This window comes from Gracilinanus agilis, chromosome 4, assembly GCF_016433145.1.
Source record: "Gracilinanus agilis isolate LMUSP501 chromosome 4, AgileGrace, whole genome shotgun sequence".
In the NCBI taxonomy this organism is placed as follows: Eukaryota; Metazoa; Chordata; class Mammalia; order Didelphimorphia; family Didelphidae; genus Gracilinanus; species Gracilinanus agilis.
The window spans coordinates 370,337,465-370,363,436 of NC_058133.1; the positions used below are offsets into that span (position 1 = coordinate 370,337,465).

The 25,972-nt window shown below is 36.8% G+C and overlaps 1 protein-coding gene across 1 annotated transcript in view; it reads left to right on the top strand.

The window, feature by feature from the left end:
• Positions 1-14,143: 14,143 nt before the first annotated feature.
• Positions 14,144-25,972, top strand: part of NUS1 (NUS1 dehydrodolichyl diphosphate synthase subunit) — a 40,767-nt gene continuing 28,938 nt past the window's right edge. The window contains exon 1 of the mRNA XM_044676820.1: positions 14,144-14,697. Coding sequence (XP_044532755.1) covers positions 14,262-14,697 — 436 coding nt within the window. The 5' untranslated portion in view covers positions 14,144-14,261. The remainder of the gene's footprint in view (positions 14,698-25,972) is intronic.

Consider the following 25,972-nt stretch of genomic DNA (forward strand, 5'->3'; position numbering starts at 1 on the left):
GGAAGTCCTCAGGACTGGATCCAAGCTGGGATGTCCTCCTCTTCTCTCCTCTCAGTCCTCCACCCGAAGCCCTCACTTCCCTCTCTCCTTCCTCGGAGAAATACCGAGAATTCTGGTCTCACCTGTCAGAAACTGTCAGCAACTGCTTTTTCTGGCTCTTTTCCTCCCATCCCCCTTGTACAAATCTCATTCTTACATCACCCACTTTAGCACATGGGTTGAGGACCTCCCCCACTTAGGTATTAAGTAGGGTATATATCCTTCTGGTGATTAAATTTAAAAGAGTTAACCCCATCTTCACACAACTGAAGGAATTCCTTTTGTAATAAATGGCATTTGAGTCAAGCCTTGAAGAAATGAGAAGTTCCAAGAGATAGAGAGTAAAAAGAATAGCAAGTAGACCAGTTTGGTTGGAAAGCAGAATGAGTGAGGGAGAAAAATATGTAATGAGCCTAGAGAGACTGGAGATGGATTATGATGGTCTTTAAATGCCAAATAGAAGAACTTATACATAGGAAAGTAGAGCTTACTTCACTTTCGACAGGGCTCATGTTTGATGTCAATGATGATCTCAGACATGAAAATATACAGTATAATCATCAGCTGGGCTCTTTGTAGAGTTGTTAATCTGTCCTTGTTTCTAAATGCTGTTTTTAAGGCACTTTGAGGAAGATAAGAGGTACTAAAATTCATGAGGCTCTCTCTAGTCAATATGAGAGAAGATACAAGTTGTTGAGCCTGAAAAACAAAGAAAATCTTAGTGCCACTAATGGAAATAGAAAAGTTAGGGGAATGGTTCAGAACACTTGAGATAACCAAGAAACTCTCTTCTAGAATCTTGCTTAAATTTCCTAGGTGCTGAACTAATTATTTGGGCAGGTAGGTGGAGCAGTAGATAGAGTACAGGACCTAGAGTCAGGAAGACATTTTTATGAATTCATATCTGGTCTCAGATACTTACTAGTTGTGTGACCGTGGAGAAGTCACTTAGCTTTGTTGCCTGAGTTTCCTCAACTGTAAAATAAACTTTGGAAGGAAATGATAAACCACTCCATTATCTTTGCCAAGAAAACTCTACATGGGGTCCCAAAGAGTCAGACACAATTGAAAACAATGGAACAACAATAATTTACATATCTAAAGGAATAAATCAACTCAGAGCAAAAGAACAGTAAATGATCAGAGAATAATTACTTGGATCACCAATTGGGAAGATAGGGTAGGTATGGCAAGTAGGGAACAGAAAAAGCTTGGACAGTTAACATAGGGCTATCCTTTTATCTAGAATAGAGAAGTAGGGTAGGTGTCCAGGGCCCTGGATCTGTGTCTTATCAGTCTACCCTTCAGCTCTCAAATGTCTTTTTGCCTCAGTATGAGCAAATTAAATAAACATCATCTGCAAATGAAATCCTTCAGTTTCCATATGCAGAAGTGTAATGGAGAGTGGGAAGAGGGTGGGCCTTCTAACAATCTAGCTTACAAAGTGGTTGGGCATATGGATTCTTTATATCTGGGGCATCTTCTGTCTGAGCATTCTCAATGTCAAGTTCAAATGTCACAATTTCTAAGACATCTGAATAAAATTTGCCCTAGTTTCTTCTGGCATTCTCTGTCCCTGTGACAGTCAGTGCTTGGTACCTGGGAAGTTTGAGGGTAAGGTCACACATATATTTTTATTGTAGAAATAGCAAAGAGCCATGGAAGCTTCTTGAGCAAGAGAATTACAGGGTCAGACTTGCACTTTTGGTAGTTATGAGGATTGTTAGGAGAAGAATGAAAGTGGAGGCAAGGAAACCAGTTAGCAGGTTCCTGCAATAGTTCTGGCAAAGAAGTTATATGTACTTCAATTAGAATGGTGATAGTAGGAACAAAGAAAGAGGAATGTTGGGGACAGATGTGGCTTTACCATAGAACTCAACTGGTCATTGTTATTCAGTAATTCAGTAGGTCTGGTTGTTTATGACTCCATAGGCCATAGCTTGACAGGCCCTTCTGTCCCACCCTATCTCCTAAAGTCTTTCGAAGATGATGTTCCCTGCTGCCATGACACTATCCATCTCATCCTCTGCCACCCCTTTCTTTTGCCTTTAGTCTTTCCAAATATCAGGATCTTTTCCAATGAGTCCTGCCTGCTCATTATGTGACCATATTTAAGCTTCAGCTTCAATATTTTACCTTCCAGCGAATAATCTGAATTAATTTCTTTAAGTATTAACTCCTTTAAGTATTAATCTCCTTTCTGTCCAGGGAACTCACAAAGTCTTCTCCAGCACCACAATTTGAAAGTGTCAATTTCTAAGTGTTCACCTTTTCTTATAGTCCAACTCTCACAGACATACATTTACCATTGGAAAAACCCATAGCTTTGATTCTAGAGACTTTTATCAGCAAGATGATGTTTCTGTTTTTTGGTATGTTACCAATATTCACCATACACTTGTAACAAATAAAAGATGGTCTGTAAAATTAGCACCAGAGCTATAAGCATTTATTACTAAAGAGAGAGCGATTGATAGAGGTAGAGAGAGGATTCATCCTTTCTAACTTAAGGTAAGATCAGATCCCAGATTTCAGCACAGCTTGCCATGTGCCAGTCCACGGAGTCAATCTGTTCAAGAGCAGAAGTAAAGAGACAAACAGAGTTTCCCACTTGGGTTTAAGAACCCTGTCCTTGACCACTTGCTTTAAAATGTCATGCCATCTGCCCTTCCATGGTGATCTTTTACTGGCTTTCCCATAGTAACCCTAGGGATGCCCTTGCTCATGCTGGTTCTGCCACATTGTCACTCACTCTAATGCTGACACCAGAGGATGCCAAGAGATACCAGTGTATGAAATGTTGCTCTGTGACACCCACTGAGGGATGGAGGCATTTTACTTCACACACATTCCTTCCAAGGAACAAAAATCACTTAATTTCATGGCTGCAGTCATTGTCTGTAATGATCTTTGAGCCTAAGCAAATAAAATCTGATACTGCTTCCATTTCTTTTCCCTCTCCTTTTCTTGGTTTGTTTGTTTGTTTATTTTTATTTTAAACTTTAAGCCAGTTTTTAAACTCTTCTCTTTCACCTTTTTCGAGAGGTTTCTTGATATTTTTGCACCTTCTGCTACTAGAGTGGTATCATCTACATATCTGAGATTGTTTATATTTCTCCTGGCAACCTTCATTCTGACTTTTCACTCATTCAATCTGGCATTTGGCAGGAGATCACCACATTAAAGTTAAGTAAATCAGGTAACAATATACAGCTTTACTATATCTTGAACCAATCAGTTGTTCAATACTCAATTTTAAATGTTGCTTCTTAACCCACATACATGTTTATCAATAATCAGGTAAGATGATCTAATACTCCTATCCCACTTTCCTCAAATGGTCATATCCATGGCATAATCCATACTTACCCAAGAGGTAACAGTATGTCTTCACAGTATCTTTTGTATCTATTTTCTGTTTGTGGGGAAGGGAGCAATATCTTAGCTTTTCACAACCTAGGAGAGGGATTTTATCTCTTGTTTTTGACCTAAAGATTTGCACAACTGCATATTAGAATTGAATATTAGATAATCATTCTGATCATCAATGACCTTCTCCTCCTGTCCCTTCTACTGCTTCTTTATAAACCTCACATCAAGTTCTAGCTGTAAGAGTTTTAATAACAGGCTGCTCCTTAAATGAAAGAGTTTCTAAGAATGGTGCCTAGGGGAAAGGGAAAAAACAAAAACAAAAACAAAAATATCCCACTTTCATGGCCTGTATCCCTTAAGCTAGTCAACTATCTTACAGTATGTGCCACTGTTTAGAGGAACAATTTAAATCAATTCAAAGCCTGTGTTATAAGGGGATTAAGCTAGTAGGGTATGAGCTGGTTGTAATAAGGGAATAGACTAGAGGTAATAGGGAAATTAAGGCAGAGATAAGGTTGTAATAGGGGATAAGGCAAGTAAAGGTAGTGTGAATAGGGATAAGGCACTGTGGATAGGGGTTTGTGGATCCCTAAGGCAGTAAGTAGATAAGGAGAGTACAATAGTGGTGCATGATAAATTGAGGTGGTAGGAGAGGTAAAAGAGTTGCAAGGAAAGGATGAGGTACTTTGGGCAGACAGCAGCAGCCTGGGAGACACAGACTGGGTGCAGAGACTGGGTATACAGGTTTGAGACAGAGACACTGGAGGGAAACAAACTGAGCCCTCCAAATAGGAAGGGCACTTCTACAGACAAAGGTTAGGGCCAGCCAAGAATGGCTTGAAACTGACTAGAGGACTTTCTGGTCAGTTTCTCAGGTTCACAAAGGAAGAGTTTAGAGGAAGTATTGAGATTACACTTCCTCCAAAATGGACACCTCCAATTCCCTCAGGACCCAGAGAGAATGTTATTCCTTTCTCCCCTTCTCCCTCTCTTATCAATCAACTACTGAATTAGCAAAGGTTTGATTAAGTGACAAACAGGGTTTATTGAGTTTCAGGGTTGATTGTAAAGGACAGAGGGATACAAGATAACTCTAACAGCTTCCTAGGGAAAAACAGGTGGGGGAGGGAGACATGAATGTGAGACTGAGAAAGGACCTGCCTTAACTCAGCTTGGAGAGGTTTTGTAGCCTATACGGTTAGGAAAGTTGGATACAGTGATTCAAGAGATAATTTTTAACAAGGGCAAACCCTATTTGATTACGGGGAAACTAAATCTACCAAATTTGAAAGCTAACACTCAGATCCACCCTCCTTTCAAAACCCCAAGAAATTTAGGAAGGGAAAATGATGATTGGGAATAAGGGAGGTTAGGGAGATCCAAAGGAGATAGTTAAGCTAACAAATTTTAAGAGAAAAGCTGCAGAATATAGGCCAGGTTTTTAGTCCAAAGATAGAGTTCAGTTTGACCCTCCTACTCTCATCGGGTTTTCAGGGTCAACTGCCTAACCTCAGGATTCTAAACCCTTTTCAACTATCAGAAACTCTGCAGTAATGCTTTGCAGGGTTGATATGTACCCTTTTGCACTCACCTGGCACAAACTCATTTGTTGTGTGTGGTTTTTTTAATATTTTATTTTATCAGTTACATGTAATAACAAATTTCCAAATAAGTTTTGAATTTATATGATCCAAATTGTCCCCCTCTTTACCATCCCCCCCTTCCTGGAGCTGGCAAGCAATTCAATCTGGTTTCTACATGTATTATCATGCAAAATATATTTCTATATTCATTTTTAAGAATAATATATAATAATATACATAATCATATAAAATCAAAACCACAAAATAAAAACCAATGCTTTAATTTGCATTCCTACTCCAACAGTTCTTTCTCTGAAGGTGAAAAACATTTTATATCGTAAGTCCCTCAGAATTGTCCTGAATCATTCTATCTTACTCAGAGTAGCTAAGTCTTTCATAGTTGATTATTCCATAATATTGCTGTTACTGTGTATAATGTTCTCCTGGTTCTGCTTATTTAACTCTATATCAATTCATGAAATCTTTCCATCTCTTTCTGAAATCATCCTATTCATCATTTCTTACAGCACAATAGTATTCCATCACCATCATATACCATAATTTGTTCAGCCATTCTCCAATTGATGGACATCCCCTCAATTTCCAGTTCTTTGCTACTATAAAAAGAACTGCTATAAATATTTCTGTACAAGTAGATCCTTTCCCCACTCTCTCCTTTTGTTTGTTTGTTTGTTTGTCTCTAGAATACAGACCTAATAGTGGAACAGTATGCATTGTTTTATAGCTCTATGGGCATGGTTCCAAATTGCCCTCCAGAATGGTTGGATCAGATCACAACTCCACCAAGAACGAATGTGTCCCAATTTTGCCACTTCCCCTCCAACATTTATCACTTTCCTTTACTATCATATTGGCCAATCTGATAGGTGTGAGGTGGTACTTCAGAATCGTTTTAATTTGCATTTCTCTAATAAAGAAGGATTTAGAATATTTTTTCCTGTGACTATTGATAGCTTTGATTTCTTCATCTGCAAATTACTTGTTTATAACCTTTGGCCCTTTGTCAATTGGAGAATGGCTTGTATCCATATTAATTTGACTTACATCTCTATATATTTGAGAAATAAGATGTTTGTCAGAAAAAAATTGTTTTTTTAAATCCCACTCCCTTCCCCAGTTTGTTGCTTTGCTTCTAATCTTGGTTATGTTGGTTTTGTTTGTACAAAACCATTTAAATTTAATATAGTCAAAATTATTCATTTTATATGTGGTAATGTTCTCTATCTCTTTTTAGGTCAAAAATGCTTCCCTTCTTCATAGGTCTAACAGGTAAACTATTTTATGTTCCCTTAATTTACTTATAGTATCACCCTTTATATCTAAATCATATGCCCACTTTGACCTTGTCTTGAAATAAGGCATGAGATATTTGGTCTATACCTAGTTTCTGCCATACTGTTTTCTAGTTTTCCCAGAAGTTTTTGTCAAATAGTAGTTATTATCCTGAAAGCTGGGATCTTTGGGTTTGTCAAACACTAGATTGTTAAGGTCATTTAGTCCTAATCTATTTCATTGATCCATCAACCTATTTCTTAGCCAGTACCAGATTGTTTTGATGATGACTACTTTATACTACAGTTTGAAATCTGGTACCACTAGGCTACCATCCTTCATATTTTTTCATTAATTCCCATGATATTCTTGTTCTTCTGGGTGAATTTTATTATTTTTTTCTAGTTCCACAAAATTGTTTTTTTTGGTAGTTTGATTGGTATAGCACTGAATAAATAAATTAAAGTGCGATTGTCATTTTTATAATATTAGCTCTGCCTACCCATATGCAATTCATACTATTTCAATTGTTTAGATCTAACTTTATTTGTGTGAAAAGCATTTTGTAATTGTGTTCATGCAACTCCTATGTTTGTCTTGGCAAATAGATTCCCAAGTATTTTATATTGTCTAGAATTATTCTAAATGGAATTTCTCTTTCTATATCTTCCTGCCAGACTTTGTTGGTAATATACAGAAATGCTGATGATTAATGTGGATTATTTATTTTGTATCCTGCAACTTTGCTAAAGGTACTAACTATTTCAACTAGTTTTTCAGCTGATTCTGTAGGGTTCTCTAATTATCATCCTATCATCTGCAAAGAGTGAAAGTTTAGTTTCTTTATTGACTACTGTAATTCCTTCAATTTCTTTTTCTCTTATTGCTAAAGCTAACATCTTTAGAACAATATTAAATAATAGGGTGATAATGGGCATCCTTACTTCACCTTCACTTCACTTATCTTATTGGGAAGGCTTTTAACATTGCCATTGCAGATAATACTTGATGATGGTTTTAGATAGATATTACTTATTATTAAAAGGGAAGGCCCTTTTATTCCTATGCTTTCTAGTTGTTTTTTTTAAAGTAGGAATAGGTATTGCATTTTGTAGAAGGTCTTTTTCTGAATCTATTGAGATAATCATGTTATTTCTGTTAGTTTGGTTGTTGATATGGTTAGTTATGCTGATGGTTTTCTTAATATTAAACCAGTCTTGAATTCCTGGTATTAATCCCACCTGGTCAGAGTGAATGAACCTTGTGATATATTGCAGTAGTCACTTTGCTAGGATTTTATTTAAGATTTTTGCATCAACATTCACTAAAGAAATTGGTCTGTAGTTTTCTTTTTCTGTTTTTGGTTTTCCTGGCTTAGGCATTAGTACCTCATCTGTGTCATAAAAAGAATTTGGCAGTACTCCTTCGCCTATTTTGTCAAAGAGTTTATATAGATGGGATTAATTGTTCTTTAAATTTTTAATAGAATTCACTTGTGAATTCATCTGGCTCTGGAGATTTTTTTCTTACGAAGTTCTTTGATGGCTTGTTCAATTTCTTTTTCTAAGAGAGTTATTCAAGTATTCTCTTTCCTCTTTTGTAGATCTAGGCAATTTATATTTTTGTAAATATTCATCCATTTCACCTAAGTTTTCAGATTTATTGTCATATAATTGGCCTCGTTTGTCTGTTATATTTAACACTCGAGTATTCTTCTTAACCCTCATTCATAAAATAATATCTATCTTTTGACAGTTTTTTTAAGAAATAACAATAAATGCAAAAGCTTTTTGTAATCTGTGAAATGCTAAACAAATGAAAAATATTATTAATGAAGACATTTTGATGAAGGCAGGAAGAAACACGGAACTTTGAGTTAGAAGATAAAAGTTCAGATCCTGACTGCCACTAGTGGTCAGTCAGTTTACAAGTATTTATTAAACCCTGTTAGGCACTATGGTCCAGACACAAAGAAAGACAAGTAGTTTGTGACCTTTGCCAAATCACTTTCTCTGGAATGTTTCCTTATCTTGTAAATGGGGATGATAACATTTTTACTACTTGCTTTACAAAATTAAAGGGAGGATGAAATGACAAAATGCATGTTAAGTAGATTGTTAATATTTTTTAAAGTCCTTATTATTAGTCTTCAAATTGATATTGAGTTCCTAGGCAGAAGAGCAGTGAGAGCTAAGAAAATGGGGTTAAGTGACTTGCCCAGGATCATTGTTAACTTTTAATCATTCTGCAAGCAATAGTCATAATTGGGCTAAATTATAAGAAGGCAGGACTAGCTCTACTTTTCCACAATGCCACAGAAATTGCTTTTAGTAAATGCCTTTTTAGAAAATGTTTAATTTTAATCTTTTTCCAGATTACATATTCTCTCCTTCCCTGTCCCCTTCCCCTCCCAATGAAGGCAGGCGATATACAGGTTGTACTTGTATTATCATATAATACATATTTTTCTGTTCTTCATGTTGTGAAACAAGACACTTATTGCTTACACTAGAGAAAAATTCATGAAGGAAATAAAGTGAAGAATGGTAATTTTCAATTGGCATTCTGACTCCATCTGCTAGTAACTGCCTTTTAGAAAAGAGGACAAGAGCAGTTAAGTAGCACCAGTACATAGAACTCCAAACCTAGAGTTGGGAAAGCCTGGGTTTAAATCAGGCCTCAGACACCTCCTAGCTGTATGACCCTGAGAAAGTCACAACCCCATTTGTCTAGTCCTTGCTGCTTTTCTGTCTTAGAATTTATATTAAGACAGAAGGTAAGGGTATAAAAAAAAGATGAGGCTATTGGAGATAATGATAAATTGGACTTGCTTATCATCTGCTGTCAAATACCTCATTTCCTTCCACAACCACTTCTCTCCTTATATTTTGAAAGCTAAAATGAATACAAATATTTTCTCTCATTTCTTCCCATATACACACTTTTATTTCTGTTTTTAAAATAGCAACTCTTGTTCCTAGCAGAAACTTCTCTTGTAGTTAAGTTGAGTGTTTCTTTTTCTTTTTTGTGGTAGGCAATATTAAATTAAAATCCCTAGATTCTATTGGAATGATGGGAGAAATAGTTGGGGAATAGGCGAAGATGTTGGTCTGGAGGGCAGAGAAAATAGAACTAAAAAGCTCACATTTTTTCCTATGCCCTTGCCTTTAAACTTCCTCTTTCTCCAAAACTTCTTCCTTACTTCCCCTGCTGTTAGAATGGAACATAGATCCCCATGATGGAAAGACATTGAATACTGTTGTTCCCTTGATGTACTTAAGTCTTTGCTAAACCACTGAATAAATATGATAGTCTGCTAAATACGAAACCTTAAAGGGAACAAAATCCTAAATGTAAGTACATTTCATGTATTTTGTTAGACATGTAATGAAAAAGAATACTGGATTTAGGGACAGAAGACAAAGGCCATAGGATCGTAGAACACAAAGCTGGAAATGGTCCAAGTGATCATTTAGTTTATTTTTAAATTTTTTTGTATTTTTTTGGATTACATGTGGTTACAATTTTTATAATCATTTTCTGACATTTTGCCATTTATATTCTCTCCCGTCCTCCTTCCCTCCCCCTTCCCTGAGATAGCAAGTAACAAGATGATATAGGTTATATCTGTGCTATCATACAATACACATTTCCATGTTCATTATCTTGTGAAAGAAGACACATATGACTTACACAAGAAAAAAATTCATGAAGGAAATAAAGTGTAAATAGTATACTTCAATCTGCATTCAGAATTCTATCAGTTCCTTCTAAGAGAGTAGATAGTTTTTTTTTTTTTCTTTATGAGTCTCTTGGAGTTATCTTGGGACCTTGCATTGCTGATAATTTATTCATTCACAGTTGACCATTATTTTTAAAGATATTTATTTTATCAATTTATCAATTTTATAATCAATCAATTATAAACTTATCAATTTATCAATTACATGTAATAATGATTTTCCACATGTTTTATGAAGTTATAAGAGCAAAATTATTTTCCTTCACTTCCCTCCCTGTTCCTAGAGATGGTCAGCAATTTGATTTGGATTATACATGTAGTATTATGCAAAACCTATTTCTATATTGTTCATTGTTGTAAGAGAATACTCATGTAAAATCAAAACCCCAAAATAAAAGTCTAAATAAACTGAAGGGAAAAGTAGTATGCTTTGATCTGCATTCTGACTCCAACAGTTCTTTTTCTGGAGGTAGATAGCATTCTTTGTCTCAAGTCCTTCAGAATTGTCCTGGTTCGTTGTATTGCTGAGAATAGCTATGTCTTTCACAGTTGATCAACACAGTTGATTGTTTTACATTGCTGTTACCGTATAAAATAATCTATTTCTGCTTACTTCACTGTGCTATTTCTGAGGGAGGGTGGAGAATTCCCAAGATGGGAGGAGGGAATTCCTCAGACCCTCAAGAAAATTTGGCAATCTGAAACCCCAGGGGTAGCTGCAATTCTATCCCTGCAGTGCCATTCCACTGTCAAGGACTATTTATTTCCTTGGCCACTATCTGTAACATCCTCAAGGAAACACTTTCATGCCTTTAAATGAAAAGGTCTGAACTATACAAGAACCAGTTTCGACCCTCCATCACAACAAACTTGCTCTCCCACAACAGTATTGCTGGGTCAAAGGGCATGGATTATTTAAACACCTTCATTTTACAGTATTGTAGGTATAATTAAATTCGTACCAGCAGACTGCAGCACAGCCAGAATTCAAATTCAGGACCATCAAGGATCTGAGTAAAGGCATGGATGGCATACTTACCAAATAAATCTACAGATAAAACAATGCTGGAAAAGGATAGTTAGAACATTGGATAACTGGATAAAAAAATATAGATTGAAATTATGGTCTAAATCTAATTAGATTGATCCCAAAAGAGATAAACATAAAGTCCTACAATAGCCTTCAAAAAATTGCCTTCACAAGTATAAAATGAAAGAAGTATCAAAAGGAAAATTCTTTGTTTTGGCTTTCACTCATTTAAGGGGGCAAAACTCAGGACAAAGAGAATTAAAACAAGTATATTAAAATGAATCAAAGTAGCAATATATTGAAGGTCTCATTACTGGGGATTAGTAATGGCTTCAAGATGGAGTCAGCTTTTACTGAACTTTTGAAATGAGATAAAAAACAATTCAGGCAGCTCCAAGTTAGTAAAAGGGAAAGGACTATTATAACTCAGTTCCTCCCTTAGGTAGCCAAGTATGTGACAATTTCTAAGTCTAAACAGGTAGGGGGGTGACAAATATCTGGTAATACAAAGCTGCAGACTGAGTGATGCCTCTTATCAACACTGATAAGTAAGTTTGGGAACCATTGGTCACTGAATCAACATAACTTTCAATAGTCTTATATTGATAGATTGGGGGGCATTAGTAGATTATAAATTCAACATGTATTGAATGTGTGACTAACATTGTAGTAGAAAACCTAAGGTTACCTTAATCTGCATTTGAAAAAGCAAAATATGCAAAATGAGAGAAACGTTTGTTTTGCTGTGCAATGTCCTGGTCACACCACATCTAGAGTACTGTTGTTCAGTTTTGAGTGCCCATTTTGAGAAAGGACATTTGTAAGGATGAGAGAATCCAGAGGAAGGAGACCAATAGAGTGAGGGGCATATAGATCATGACTTCAGATGAATGGTTGAAGGAAGTGAGGCAGTTTAGTTTAGAGAAAAGACACAGTGTGGTTGTAGCATGGCATATAGTTTCAAATATCTGAAAATCTGTCATGTGGGAGACTTGTTTTCCTTAATCAGACATGGCAGATTTAGGCATAATGTATAGAAGCTGACAGGAGTTTGATTTGGGCTCCCTGTAATAAAAAAAACTTTCTAAGTAGAGCAATCCAAAAGCAGAATGAGTTGACATGGGAGTCTTCACTTTAGGTTTTCAAGGAGAAGCTACATCACACACACACACACACACACACACACACACACACACACACACACACACACACACACACACCATTTGAGATCTTGCACATGTATTTTTAGTCAGGAACTAGATGGAGTCTAAGATTCTTTTCTACCTGAGATTCTGTGATCCTTCTGACTTCAAATCCAGGGCTTTTTTATTTAGAACAACAAAACCCTATCAAACTTTAAAGAACAGTATAAATCTAGAACAACATTTAAAGAAACAAAGTCTTAAATACAATTTGTTGTATTTAAAAAGTCTTAAATACAATCATTGTCACTAATCCTTAATTTCAGTCTAATCTTATAAACTCTGGCTTTATGCCCAGAATTTATTGAAAGTCTCCATTCTGAATTATGGGGTCTTAGATTTAAAATTGGAAGGAACTTTAAAGGTCATTTTCCTTTAACCTTGTTATTTACATGTGAAAAAATTGAACCTGCTTAAGCCAGTTCTTATCTTGACGTCAGAAACTTTCTCTGGGGCTGGTACTTTGCCACAAGCATTCATACTTCTTATCTCTTCTGAGGCAAATCACTTAATTTTTGTGGATCTCTGGAGCTTCTTGAGTAAAATGAAGTATTTAGAGGGGAATTAAAAGATATTTTATCTTCTTTCCTGGGACCGCTTGATAGTGGATAGAACAGAGGACAAGAAGTTAGGAAGACTCGAATTCAAATCCAACCTCAGATCCTTCCTAGCTGTGTGACCCTACAAATCACTTAACCTTGTTTGTTCAGTTTCCTCATTTGTAAAATGTGCCAGAGAAGGAAATAGCAAACTACTCCATAATCTTTACCAAGAAAACCCAAATGGGATCAGGAATAGTCAGAAATTGAAAAATAAAATCTTCCTCTTTCCCTCTGTCTCTCACACACTAACAAAAAGTGGCCTTTATCAAACCATAGGGTGTTTTAATGGTAATTTTATAGGATTGTTTTAAGAAGAAATATTGGGAGTTACAAAATCGAATTAAGTTTCTCACTAATTACTCAGCAATTTTGGTTTAATGCCAAGTAGGTGAAAACTTCGAAATATTAACAGTGGAGAAAGATCACTAGACTTGGAGTCAGAATTTAAATTTAAATTGTTTCACACTTGTAGGATCTGGGTCAGGGTACTTCCCTGGGTTTCATTTTCCTCCTCTAAAAGAGAGGGTTGGACTAGATGATATCTCAAGTTTTCCTCCTCTACTCCACATTTACTTAGTCCTTTGTAAAGTGATCTGTACACCATCTCATCTTATAATTCACAACTACTTTCTTATTTTTTCCCACAACTCTTTCTAATGCATCACTATGCCCAATTTACAGAGGAGGAACCTGAGGCACAGAGGTTAAAATGACATAACCAAGGTCACACAAAATCCTACCATCCTTAGGATTGGCATCCTACCACATCCCCCGGCCCACCTTCCCCAGCATTTTTGAAAGGACAGGGTGGGGATGACCTTGAGAAGGACGAGGAGGAAGGAAGTATGTAGTTCTGGAGTTACAAAAAGGTAAATCCATTTAAGAAGGGCGCGGGGCGGGGTGTGTGTGGAGGGGTGAGCACATTTCCTAGGCTCGTTCTATCCGGAGCTGATGAAAAAAACTCTGCGTGCTTTTCGCCCTCCGCACGTCGAGGAGGCGCTGTTTTCTCTTCCTGCTGGAGCAGCGGTCGCCAGCTGTTGAGCGTCCGCTCTCTCGAAGCCTCGGGCTCTTGCCACATCCTCCGCCCTCCGACCCAGAAGTCGCGTCAGAGCTCGATTCGGACCAATCAGCACCTTCCATGTATTGGCAGAGGCGGGGCGATAAGCCGGAGGAGGTGGAGGGGGAAGATGGCGGCGGGGGCGAGGTGAGGTGTTGGCAGTAGTTAGGGGCTTGGGCAAGGGGGGGGAGGGGGGACACCCAGAGATGGCTCGCGCCCGCGGCCGGCGCTGATAAGTGGCCCTCGCGCCGCAGGTGTGGCGGCGGTAGCGGCAGCGGCAAGAGCTGGAGGGGAGGAGGGCCCGGGACAGCGGCGACTGACGGGCCCCGAGTGTCGCGAGCATGACCGGGCTGTACGAGCTGGTGTGGCGCGTGCTGCACGCGCTCCTCTGTCTCCACCGTACGCTCGCGTCCTGGCTCCGCGTCCGCTTCGGCACCTGGAACTGGATCTGGCGGCGGTGGTGCCGCGCCGCCTCCTCCGCGGTCCTAGCGCCGCTCGGTTTTACCCTCCGCAAGCCCCCGGCGGCGGGCAGAAACCACCACCACCACCATCATCATCACTACCACCACCATGCCCATGGCCGCGGGGCGCCCGGCGCGGCCCCCACCCACCCCCGGCTTCGCTGGCGCTCAGACGGCAAGTCGCTGGAGAAGTTGCCAGTGCACATGGGTTTGGTGGTCACAGAGGAGGAGGAGCCCAGCTTCTCGGACATTGCAAGCCTCGTGGTGTGGTGCATGGCCGTGGGCATCTCCTATATTAGCGTCTACGACCACCAAGGTGAGGCCCGGCCCGGGGGTAGGGTGGGGTGGGTGTCCGGCTGGGGAGAGGGGAGGTAGCGCCTAGTCTTGGCGATCAGGCACTTTCTCCTCCACTGCCCTGAGGAGGAATGGTCACCCAGCTTCAGAATTGGGAGTGGACGTGGCAGAGGAATTGCCTGTCTTCCCCCCTCGGCCTTTCCCGTCCCGTCCTGGAGTCCACCTTTGTATTGCTCTTTAAGGTTTGCTTGATGGTTTCTTCCCAAGGACTGCTCCGTGGGCAGTGTCTGATTAAGCTCTCTAAACAGGTAAGCAAACTGAGGCCGGGAAAGGCCAGGTGTCTTTTCCATGACCACACTGATCATCTAGGGTAGAGCCAGGATCCTAACCCTAGTCCTCTGACCGCAAATTCAACCTTGTTTCTGCGACAGACCTACACACCTTGTTAGGATTCTCTAAGGTAATTTCCAATTTTGAAATGCAATGCACCGTCAGCAATGAATGACAGTGAAATCGAAAACTTGTTCGACTTAGTTCCGAACACGTTGAGCCCAGCCCCTTAACCTCACCAGGTTCTATCAGAGGAAAAGAAGGAAAGCAGACAAACCAGATTAAAATCATACAAGAAGTCTGGGGAAATTACAGGGAAGTATAAAGGCACAGTTTCTGTCCTCCTGGATTTTACAGGCCTGTGTATAGAAGACCTCAAGCACATGAAAAGCCGACTTATAGTAGGAGACTATATTTTAAGAGCTAAATTACTGCTAATGACTATATACTCCATAGACTTAGGATTTGAACTGTGGGAGAAAACCTTGTGGTTTGGTTCCCTGAAGGAGGGATTTGAGGATGGGCAGAGTTTGGATTGCCTGAGAGATGTTAGTGAATTGTCACAGCTTAGTTTCTGGAGAGCCCCAGAAATGGTGACTAGATCAGTTTGATTGAAGAATTCTTTTAGCTCTGAGCCTATGCAGGTCACTTAATCTTATGTCTGCTTCTTGTTTCTGATCTGTAAAATAGAGATAATAATAGTATCCGTATATCCCAAGGTTGTTTTGAGGATAAAATGAGATGACATTTGTACAGTCCTTTGTAAACCTTAAAGCAACATGTAAATGCTAACTTTTAAAAATTATTGTATTACTATATAAGGTTGGACCTGGGTAACAGAGGTCCCTGATTGGTCATTTGAGTTTAATCTTTAGGCAGTATGAAGCTTAGAAATTTTTTTTAGGGGTGGGAAAGATGAAAGATAATTTTTAGAAAGGTGAAAACAGTGCTGACAACTACTGGATTCAGGGTAAATAAAGTTGGAAAGTTTAGGGATTAGGAGAGGCTGAGGGTGGTGATGAGGTGGCCTACCATTGTGGATGAAATCTTACAGGATGATGGGGTTATCCCATTATGAACTTCCTGGGACATGGTAGAGAAGTCCCAAAGGCGAGCAGCAAGGTGAGAAATGAGGAATTTAGTGGAAATAACATTATAGAAAATGTGATCTTGTATGCTCTCCTGCACTATCATGAGACTGCACCTTCTGCTCTGTAGCTGAAACTTGTCTCCCTCTTTGGGAATAGGGTCTTTTAGGCAAAGCTTTATTTATGTCAATACTGTTGAAATTTATCATGTAATGGATGTTCTTTAAAGTTTGGTGAAGTTTTTTTTTTTTTAAGTGTTGGAGTCAAAAGGATCACAGAATATCAGGAGGGAAGAACTTCAGATTCCACCTAGTTTATGACCAGAAATATTATGCACAAGATTTCAAATGAAGGGTCGTGTATTCTTTCCTTGAGAATGTAATGAGAAGAACTCACTACTTCCCCCTGCAACCTATTCTGTTCTTGAATTATTACTGTTTTTCCTTTTCTATTCCCAAAGATTAGCACTATGCTTTGCACAGAGTAAGCACTTAATAAATGTTTTTTTTATTTCACTAGGTGAGGTAAAATAAATCAAGTATTGTGTGAAATCTGATGGGGTGAATGATTATTATTAATTGCAGAGATCAAAGAAAATTTCAGGTGATATAGTAGAGTGTTGGACTTGGGAGTCTGGAAGATTTGAGTTCAGACTAAGACCTGAGGCATTTATTAACTTGTGACACTGGGCAAGTCACTTACTCTGTTGCAAGTAGCTTACTCTGCTGGCCTGTTGTTTTTATCTGTAAAATGGGGATAACCTGCCTCCTAGGGTTGTTCCGAGCAACAAAAGAGATCATGAGTATAAAGTGCTTAGCATAGTTCCAGGCATATAGTAAGTACTATATGTTAGTAGTTACTGTTATATATGTGGGAGAGAGCATGAAGGCAAAATTATTTTTTTTGTAGAAGAATATGAGGGAGGAAGGATATTGGTATTGGCACCCACGGAGTATCATGACCTTCTAGACTTAAGCTCACAAAACACCTGGTTTTGTAACTAATGGGTTTCTGTGGTATTATGACCTGGTCTTTGAGGCCTAAGACCTTGCCATAGCAAAGTACAAAGACATAAATAATATAAATAAAAAAATAAAAGACATAAGAAACACTTTGTTGAATGAATGGGGATGAAAATATGTGTGTCTAAGATACCTGTTCAGAGGAGTTTGAAGTTTATTGATAGGCAACAAGGAACTATTAAAAAGTTTTGAGAGGAATTATGACTGACAGTAGTCTCTAATGTTCTAATGCATTACATTGGTGTCTCTTTGTCTATATCTATCTATCAGAAATCATATTGGCTTAGATTAAAGAAGTGGAAAAGGGAGACCAATTAGGTTATTACAGTAGGCGAGTGGCAGTGATAATAGAGAGGAGAGGACTAATATAAGAACAGTTGATTGGGTGTGGGAAATGAAAGGGAAGAGTCAAAGAAAAGAGTTTGAAACATGTAACTTAACTGTATACCTTTGGCAGCTAGGTGGCACAATGGATAGAGCACTTGGCTTGGAGTTAGGAGGATCTGTGTGACACTGGGCAAGTCATTTAACCTCTTTTGGTCCTGGTTTCCTCAATTATAAAATGGGAATGATAACAGCACTTACCTCCCAGGTTTGTTGTGAAGAGCAAATGAAATAATAATTGTAAAAATATTTAGCACAGTACCTGGCACATAGTAGGCACTAATGTAGTGCTTATTTCATTCTCCTCCAGTGATGGAAATAGAGAAGTCCAGAGAGAACAGGTTTCAGGGGAAAGTCTGGTTTTCGAATTATTGACTTTGAGTTTCCAATGGGACTACCATGTAGAGAAGATAGATATTATTCTTGAGTCTATCCTTGATCCATTTGGCTACCAGATTGACAGGTTTAGGTGGAATTTTGGTTTTCAGAGTGGTGCATGGGTGTGATTGATGATGAGTTTTCTTCATCTTTATTTTATGGTTATGTTATAATTTAGATAATACGTTTTATGGAATATTAGAGTAATTGCTTTTCTTTGGCATAAAAGGAATGTGGTGACTGAATGTTACATCATCATTCGATAATTGTTAAGCAGGATGAAGTTAAAAATGTTTGGTGATTGGTTGTTTGATGGAAATAATTGAATAAACCAAAGCAGTAAAGATTGCATACTCTTGGGGATAGAGAAATTTAACTAACTTTCTGGAAATATATTACATAAAGCAGCAGTGGAATCAGATGAGTGCCTTAAGCTCTTTTTTTAAAGTAACTGGTTTACTTACTTCCAGTTAATGTTTTTTTTTTTTTTTGAAAGGTACCTTTGCTAGTAGATTGAAGTCCACAGTTGTCTACATGATTTCCTTGGTTGACCGACAGACACACTTCCTTGTGCAGACAACTTCCCATTGCTATTGAATTGCTCATGTGATCCTAAAGTGTTAGATCATCTTTGCTTTACTTAAAAAAAAAAAAGTGGAGAAAGGAGACAATTGAAACAAATGATACTATTTAAAAGAAAAACACAGAAGCTTTAAAAAAAATTCAAACAATAGAGTTAATACTTTTTACCCAACTTTACTGGAATAAAAATCTGAGCTTTCTCTTTTTATTTTTACTTTGTAACTGTTCTTTTAAGTAGCAGAACATTTCACAGCAAGTTGGTCATTAATATTCTTTGAAATGACAGACTAAATAAACCAGGAGCTTTACCCAAGAAACTTGTGTAAATTAATTTAAATATAAAATAATGTATGATTTAATATATAATTATAAATTAAGTTGTCTATTTCTAGTTATTCTTACAATGATAATTTATAGTTTTTAAAATGAGAACTGTAGGTCCTAGGGAGACCATGAAAAAATGAAATAATTGCTGTCCTCCAGAAGCTTGCATCTACTGTGGGGAGCACAGTATATAAAAATGAAATACAAAATAAATACAAGGTCAGTTTATGGTGGGGAGAAGATACCAGCACCTGGAGGGGTAGCTTTATATAGACAAAGTGATGCTTGGACAGAGTTTTGAAAGAAATAGTTTTCTTAAAAGGTGAGATGAAGTAGTTGTTCTTTTCTAGGATTTGGAATGAGGAGATAAAGTGGTACTAATGAGAAATAGCAAGAAGGTTAGTTTGATGTAAAAGGGGAATAATGTATAATCATCTAGGAGATATAGTTTGAGACCAGGTTGTGAAGGACTTTTAAAAAACCAAACAAATCTTAGAGGCAATAGGGAACTGTTGGAAATTGAGGAGGGGAGTGACATTAGTCAGACCTGTCATTAAGGAAAATCAATTTGGCCAATGGGTGGTTTGGAGTGGAGAAAAATATTATGAGTTAGGAAGACCAGTTCAAAGGCTAACTGTAGAGATGAGGATATGAAGAGCAGTGGCCATATGAATAGGTAGGGATTTTCTTTTGAAAGATGTAAGAGAGATATTTCTGCTGTTGAATGTTTCAGATTTTACATGGCACACTCCAGGTCTACTGCTGCTCTCGTTCCTTCTCCAGAGTAGCCTGAGAGAACAGTTCTCACTTTGCTCTCTAATTTACTCCTCCTGTCACAGGGACCATACTGTGGCTAGAACCCCTCAAGCTGCTTTCTATGCAGGGTATAATCTGTCAGTGCCTTGGCTGAATCAGAGGCAGCACCCAGTTTCTTATAAAAAGGAAAGAGTAGGCCATGAGACCCAGAATCCCTAAACTGAACATCTCTCTCTCCCTACTCTGTATCTTCTCTATGGCCTACCTAGTGCTCAGTTCTATAGATTTTTTCTATCCAGTTCCTTTTTTTTTTTTTTTTTTTGGACAAGACCAGCAGCTCTATCAGCTCAGGCTTCTAAGGCAGAAAGTTAGGAGATCCTGGCTAACTGAGGTATCTCCTTGAAGTGAAGTGCCAAGTTGTTCCCTTGTTCTTCAGATCCTTGGGGAACTGCAACTCCCTGGCTGCTTGAACCTTTATTGCACGTTATTCTTTGAAGGTAGAAATAGCATGATTTGGTAACTGGTAGTATGATGATGCTCATTAAAGGAGCAAATTTGAAAGAGGAATGAGTTTTAGAGGGTAATCATTTTAGGATATGTATATTGAATTTTAAATATCTACAAGACATCCAGTTTGAAGTAATTAGTAGACAGCTAGAGATGAAGATTTGGAGCTCTTAAGAGTTTGGATTTAGGACTTGTTTGTGTTGAGATAATAATTAAATTCCTGGGGGAGGGAATTGATGAGGTTATCAAGTGAGAAAGTATGGAGAAGGTAATACTTGGCATATTAATACATTATAATATGGTTTATGCCCTTAAGTAACTTATAAGTGGGGAGAAAAATACAAGTATTAAAAGATGAATTGTGTAGTTATTAACTGCAATGGAAGTTCAGTGGAGAGAAAGATCACTGTGGGCTGGAGTGATCAATACTAACTTCCCAAGAAGTGAAACCTGAGCTAAGCATCGGAAAGAGAGGTAGAAGAGAGAATATTTAGGTAGAGGGGTTGGCTTGAGCAGACCAGTAGGTAGAAAGGTACTTGGTATAATGATATGTTCAAGGTACAGGCAGTAGGCTAATTTGACAGTATAGAGGATTTGTCTAGGAGAGTAGTGGGGATTAAATTCATAGGAAATTGGAGATTGACTAAGCTAACTCAAGGATACAGTGAGAAGGACTAGGGTTACAAATTTTTTAAAAAGTCACTACCTCAAAAGAAGTTGAAACATATATATAAGTAATCATATACAAAATAAATACAAGATAAAATAATAGTAGGGGGAAGGAAAAGGGAAAGTAGGGAGAAGCAGCTGGGAGAGAGTCAGGAAATGCTTTATATGATGCTTAAGCCACATTCCTTCTGATAAGAATTATATTTTGGTCTACTTTGTATCTTTCCTGATATTTTATTCACAATCTACTTACTTGAGTTGAATATAGCCACCAGATACTTGCTATTTTGTTTTCATTTACCATAATGTTTTTTGTTGCCTTTTTTGTAGGTCAGTTTTACTTCCCTGGAAGTTAGAGTGTTTTTATTTGCAAGAATCATCAGAATGTTGATAGACCTTGAAGGTCTAATAATGTGGATAAGGTTGCTACATTTCTAGACCTTTCAGGAACTGCTGAGGCACAGCCATCAGGCTTAGATGGCTATTTGAAGCTATAATACTTTGCAAAGACATGCTTGTTTTGTTTTTCCTTCAGGTTCAGTCACTTCCAAAAGTCTGTAGAAGAGTACTCATTGTCGAAATCTGGTCATCACTACTCAGTTGCTTTTAGCTGAACTTTTTGGGTTCTGTAGCTGGATGGAAGTAAACCTGTCTAAATATCCTTCTTCCTAATGCTCCTTTGAGTGTAATCTTGATTTAGTTACAGTATTACCTAGTTAGCATAGTTATTTCTAGAAGAAAGAATTGGTTTTAGGTGGAGTGAGTTATACAATGGAAAGAAAAAGCAAAATTCATTTTAGTGTTATAGTTTCCACTGCTGCCAGATAAATTTGTTCAGTTAAGCTGTGTTGATGGATTTAAAGTCAGGAAATCTAGATTTGAACTTGAGCATTTGTCAATAGCTCTGTAACTTTGGATAAATCATTTAACCTCTCTAAACTTTATTTTCCTCTTTTATAAAACTTGAGAAATCTTACTCAAATTTTTTGTGAGAATCAAATGAGATGATTAGCATACCTCTGAAAGTATTTTGTAAATTCTAAACACCATCAAAATTTTAGATGATGTATACACACATTTATAAATATTATGTAAATATCAGGCATACATAATTTACAAGTACACATATGGGAATTTTTTTTTTTTATTTTTAGCTGACATTTTTGTATTATTTCCTGTGCAGGTTTTTAGGCTTCTCTTGCTAACTGAATTGGGTTCAAATTCAGCTTCTTGCAATTACAATTCTGAAGCTGTTTAGTTAGTAAGAATTATATACATAGTAGTTTATAGCCCAAGGCCAAATTACTTATGCCCTCTAATTTCACTGGTACAGGGAACTCTACTAATGCATCTCAGTACATACACTTTGATTTATAGTCTTAGAGAGTCCTTTGGAGTACTGAGGGATTCATTGACTTACCCAAGGTTGTGAGTAATAATAACTAACAATACAGTGCTTTATGTAATTATGTCATTAGACCAAGCCAGTATTTGCCAATGGAAGGACTTCTGGAGGTCTTCTTTCTGACTTTGAGGCCAGCTTTTCCTCCACTATTTTATACTGTCAGTATTACTAAAATACTGGATCTTCATAACAACCTTGTGAAGCTAGCTTTATGTAATGGGGAACGGGAGTATAAAGTGCATTAAAAGGCAAATTGACTTCTTACTGAAATTGATAGGAAATTTTTACTCTTATTAGCTGTATAGCTCTGTGATAGCTATTTTTCATTTCTTAACACTGGAATGGAATTGTAGTGTGGTAGAAAGAGCTCTCAATTTGGAATTGATTTGGTTTTGCCAGTTATTTAGATGTGTGAATTTGGGCAAGGTACTATTCCTCTATGACTATTTTTTAGTCTTCAGAATAACTGCTTAAGAATTGCAACAAGTACTATTGGTTTAGAGGCTATAGCTTACTTGGTTGTAGGTAGTGAATGAGATTCTAAATCTGTGCCTGTATTATATAAAACACACATGTAGACCAACATATATATTTTGTAAGCCTGCATACACATACATATATACATAAATGGTCATTTTGTTTTTTACAAGCAATTCATTAAATCTTTAAGCTCATTTTTTAAAGGATAGGTGTTAAATTAAGTAAATTTCACAATCATGGCCAGATTCTAGATCCCTGCTTTGTACACTGTAATAATATAACCCCAAACTCTTTCACATATTTTATAGAATTATAGTTAGAAGGAACATTATCTAGTTCAACTCCCTATTTAAAGCAGGAATTCTTGCTACAGGTAACCATGTCAAATTATTTAATTTGATCCTCACAACAACTGGGTAAAATAGTTAGGACAAGTGTCAGCTTTATTAATAAAGACACTAAGGCTCCACAAATGCTGTCCATTGCCAGAGAAAGAACTGTTGGAGTTAGATACAGATCAAAGCAGATTGTTTTTCACATTATGGTTTTATTTTGGGATTTTGGTTTTATGTGAATATTCTTTTACAATGACCAATATGAAAATATGTTTTACATAATAATACATGTATAACCCAGATCAAATTGCTTACCAACTCTAAGAGGGGGGGAGGGAAGCAAGGGAGAGAGACAATTTGGATTTTATAATTTCGGAAAACATGTTGGAAATTCTTATTACGCGTAATTAGGAAAATAAAATATCTTTGAAATTAAAAAGGCAAGTAGCCTATATGGAAATGTCAACAATGTCAATCAGTAAACATTTATATCAGGAGATACTAAAAGTTTTTTTAAGTAGGCAAAATTAAATCTGGTTTCAAGAAAGAAAAGAAACTGAGTTTCAGTGAGGTTCTGAAAACAGCTAACAAGTGGTAGAATTTAGAGGAAATCTAAATTTTGTCATATGACTCTTGATGTGGAATATCATACAACCTCTATCCAAATCTGTTCCCATATTCTCTTCTTCAGCAGGCTAATTCCACTTGAAATTTTATACTCTGAGACAGCCTGGAGCTTCCTGAAGCATGTGTCCCAATAAAACTATTTATTGGCACATAAAATTTGTTTTGTTGAGGATCTTTTAATTATGTGTAATTTTGGTGGTGGCTTTATTGACTGTGATTTCAATAATTTAAATGATTATTTCATAACCAGAGGAGGTTGTTCTTTTTCCACCCCCAAATATTTTTTCCAAATAAGATTTTAATTGGATTTTTGAATAAAGTGATGATGATGAGTCATTGGGTAATTTAGTTATTTGCTTTTTTAAAATTTAGTGTTTTTCTTTAAAGCATACTTTGAAAGATTTTTATTGAAGTAATTTATGTTAACTTTCAGTATTATGGTACAGTCTTATTCTTTGTGATTTTTTAGTCAACTTATATGTGATGTTGACCACAGATGTTAATCCTATTCTCACTTAATTATTTAGTTTTTATAGTGACAATTTGCTTAGAGACTGATCCTTGTGATACATTGTGGGTGAGGGAGTTGGGGGAGGGAACACATCATTTTGTCATTAGTTTGGTTCAGGTGCTGGTCTCATCTCTCCCACTTTCTAACTGCTATTGTGTCAAACTTCTCTAAATTTTAATTTCCTCATATGTAAAAATTGGAGCTAATACTTATGTTGTTAATCTTAGAGAGTTGTGAGGATCAAAGGATTTTATTTTTGCAAGATACTTGGCAAATTTAAGATTATAATTTAAACAGTCCTTTTTAGTATCCTAAAAACATGTTTTTTTCTTTTATTTATCTTTTGCTAATTAGAAATAGAACTGAGGTTTTTAATATTCTGTATTACTATTTTGAATTTAGAACTAATGTATAGACAATGAAAGTTTTAGTGACTTTATGTGTCCATTGATCTCACTTCTTCCAATTATTTCTTTTCTTTTCCTTTTCTGTTCATAGTACCTGAGAACAAATATTAGATGCTTGAGAGGGATGTTTATAAAGAACAGAAGAAAGTACAATAAAATAATTACATATTTTAAGAGAGACTAAATATATACTTAGTCTAATAATGTAAACTTAAAACTTGATTGCATATTTAATATTTTAAAATGAATATTATAGAATACTGATCAGATTTTAGATTTACTCTCTGAATTTTTCTTACTGAATGTATTCATCAGAGTTAGTCAATGAACATTTATTAATAAGCAGTTGTTATTTGTTAGGCATTATACCAGACTCTAGGGATACAAAGAAATGTATAAGAAAACTGGTGCCCTCAAGTAGCTCACAGTTTTTTAAATGGGGAAAAATGACACATTGAAAAAAAGCTGAAAAATGAAGGGATAAAGGAAGACAGTCTGAGAAGGTATGAGTTTCTTAGTTGATTTCTTCTTGCATAATAATGAGTTTCTGGAGATAATGAAGTTTAGAGAAGGTAGGAAATGTTGAGGTAAATTTTCAGATAGGCCTCCTTATATTGTGGAGAATCAGTACCAGCACTTAAATTCCTTGTTCCTTGTTACCTTTTTATTTGGGATAGCAAATTGACTCTTATTTTCTCAGTCTTCTGTGTAAAAAGATTACAGGGAAAGTATAAATATTGAAATCTGTGTATTTCCTAAATCTCATTTTACCCTTTATATTAAATAGCAGCCTATGCAGAAGTCTCATTGTCATTCCTCATTGTGGTATGATAGTGATATTGTTCCTGATGCTAGGCCAACTGAGTAAACTGGTAGCTTCCACCAAGTTGAAAAGGTTTCAACTACAGGCACAATGATGGACAGCATGTCTTTTGTTCCAGGGCTAGCCTAGCTATATGGCGAGGTCTATTACCAGGTTGTTCACATGTTGTTTAGTTTTTTCAGACATAATAGGGTCTTTTCTTTTTAAAAAGATGATTAAATTTTATTTTTTTCAATTTCATGTAGAAATAATTTTTTTATTGTTTTCTGAAAATTTGCAAGTTAGATTCACTTCTCCCTCCTCTCCTCCTGAGGCATTAAATAGTTGGATGTAGTTTATGCCAGTGCTTGACACAATAGCTTTTCAAGGCCATGTTTAATGATGGCTTGTCATCTGTATTGGAAGAGCAAGTTACCCACTTTGATGAAATGATGGCTCTTGAAAGTAGTAAAGTATAAAACTGAAAATTTTTAAAAAAAGATATAGATAAACCATATAAAATTGCACAGTTTAACAAAGAAGAATACTAGCAAAGTACATATTGAAACAGGGAAAAGTCAGCAGTAAAAGACTATACAGTGGAATGGTATTTGTAACAGAGTAATGAGGTAGAAATACTTGATGTTTATCAACTTTAAGCTATGAATCGAACCAGCAAAAACACTGCAT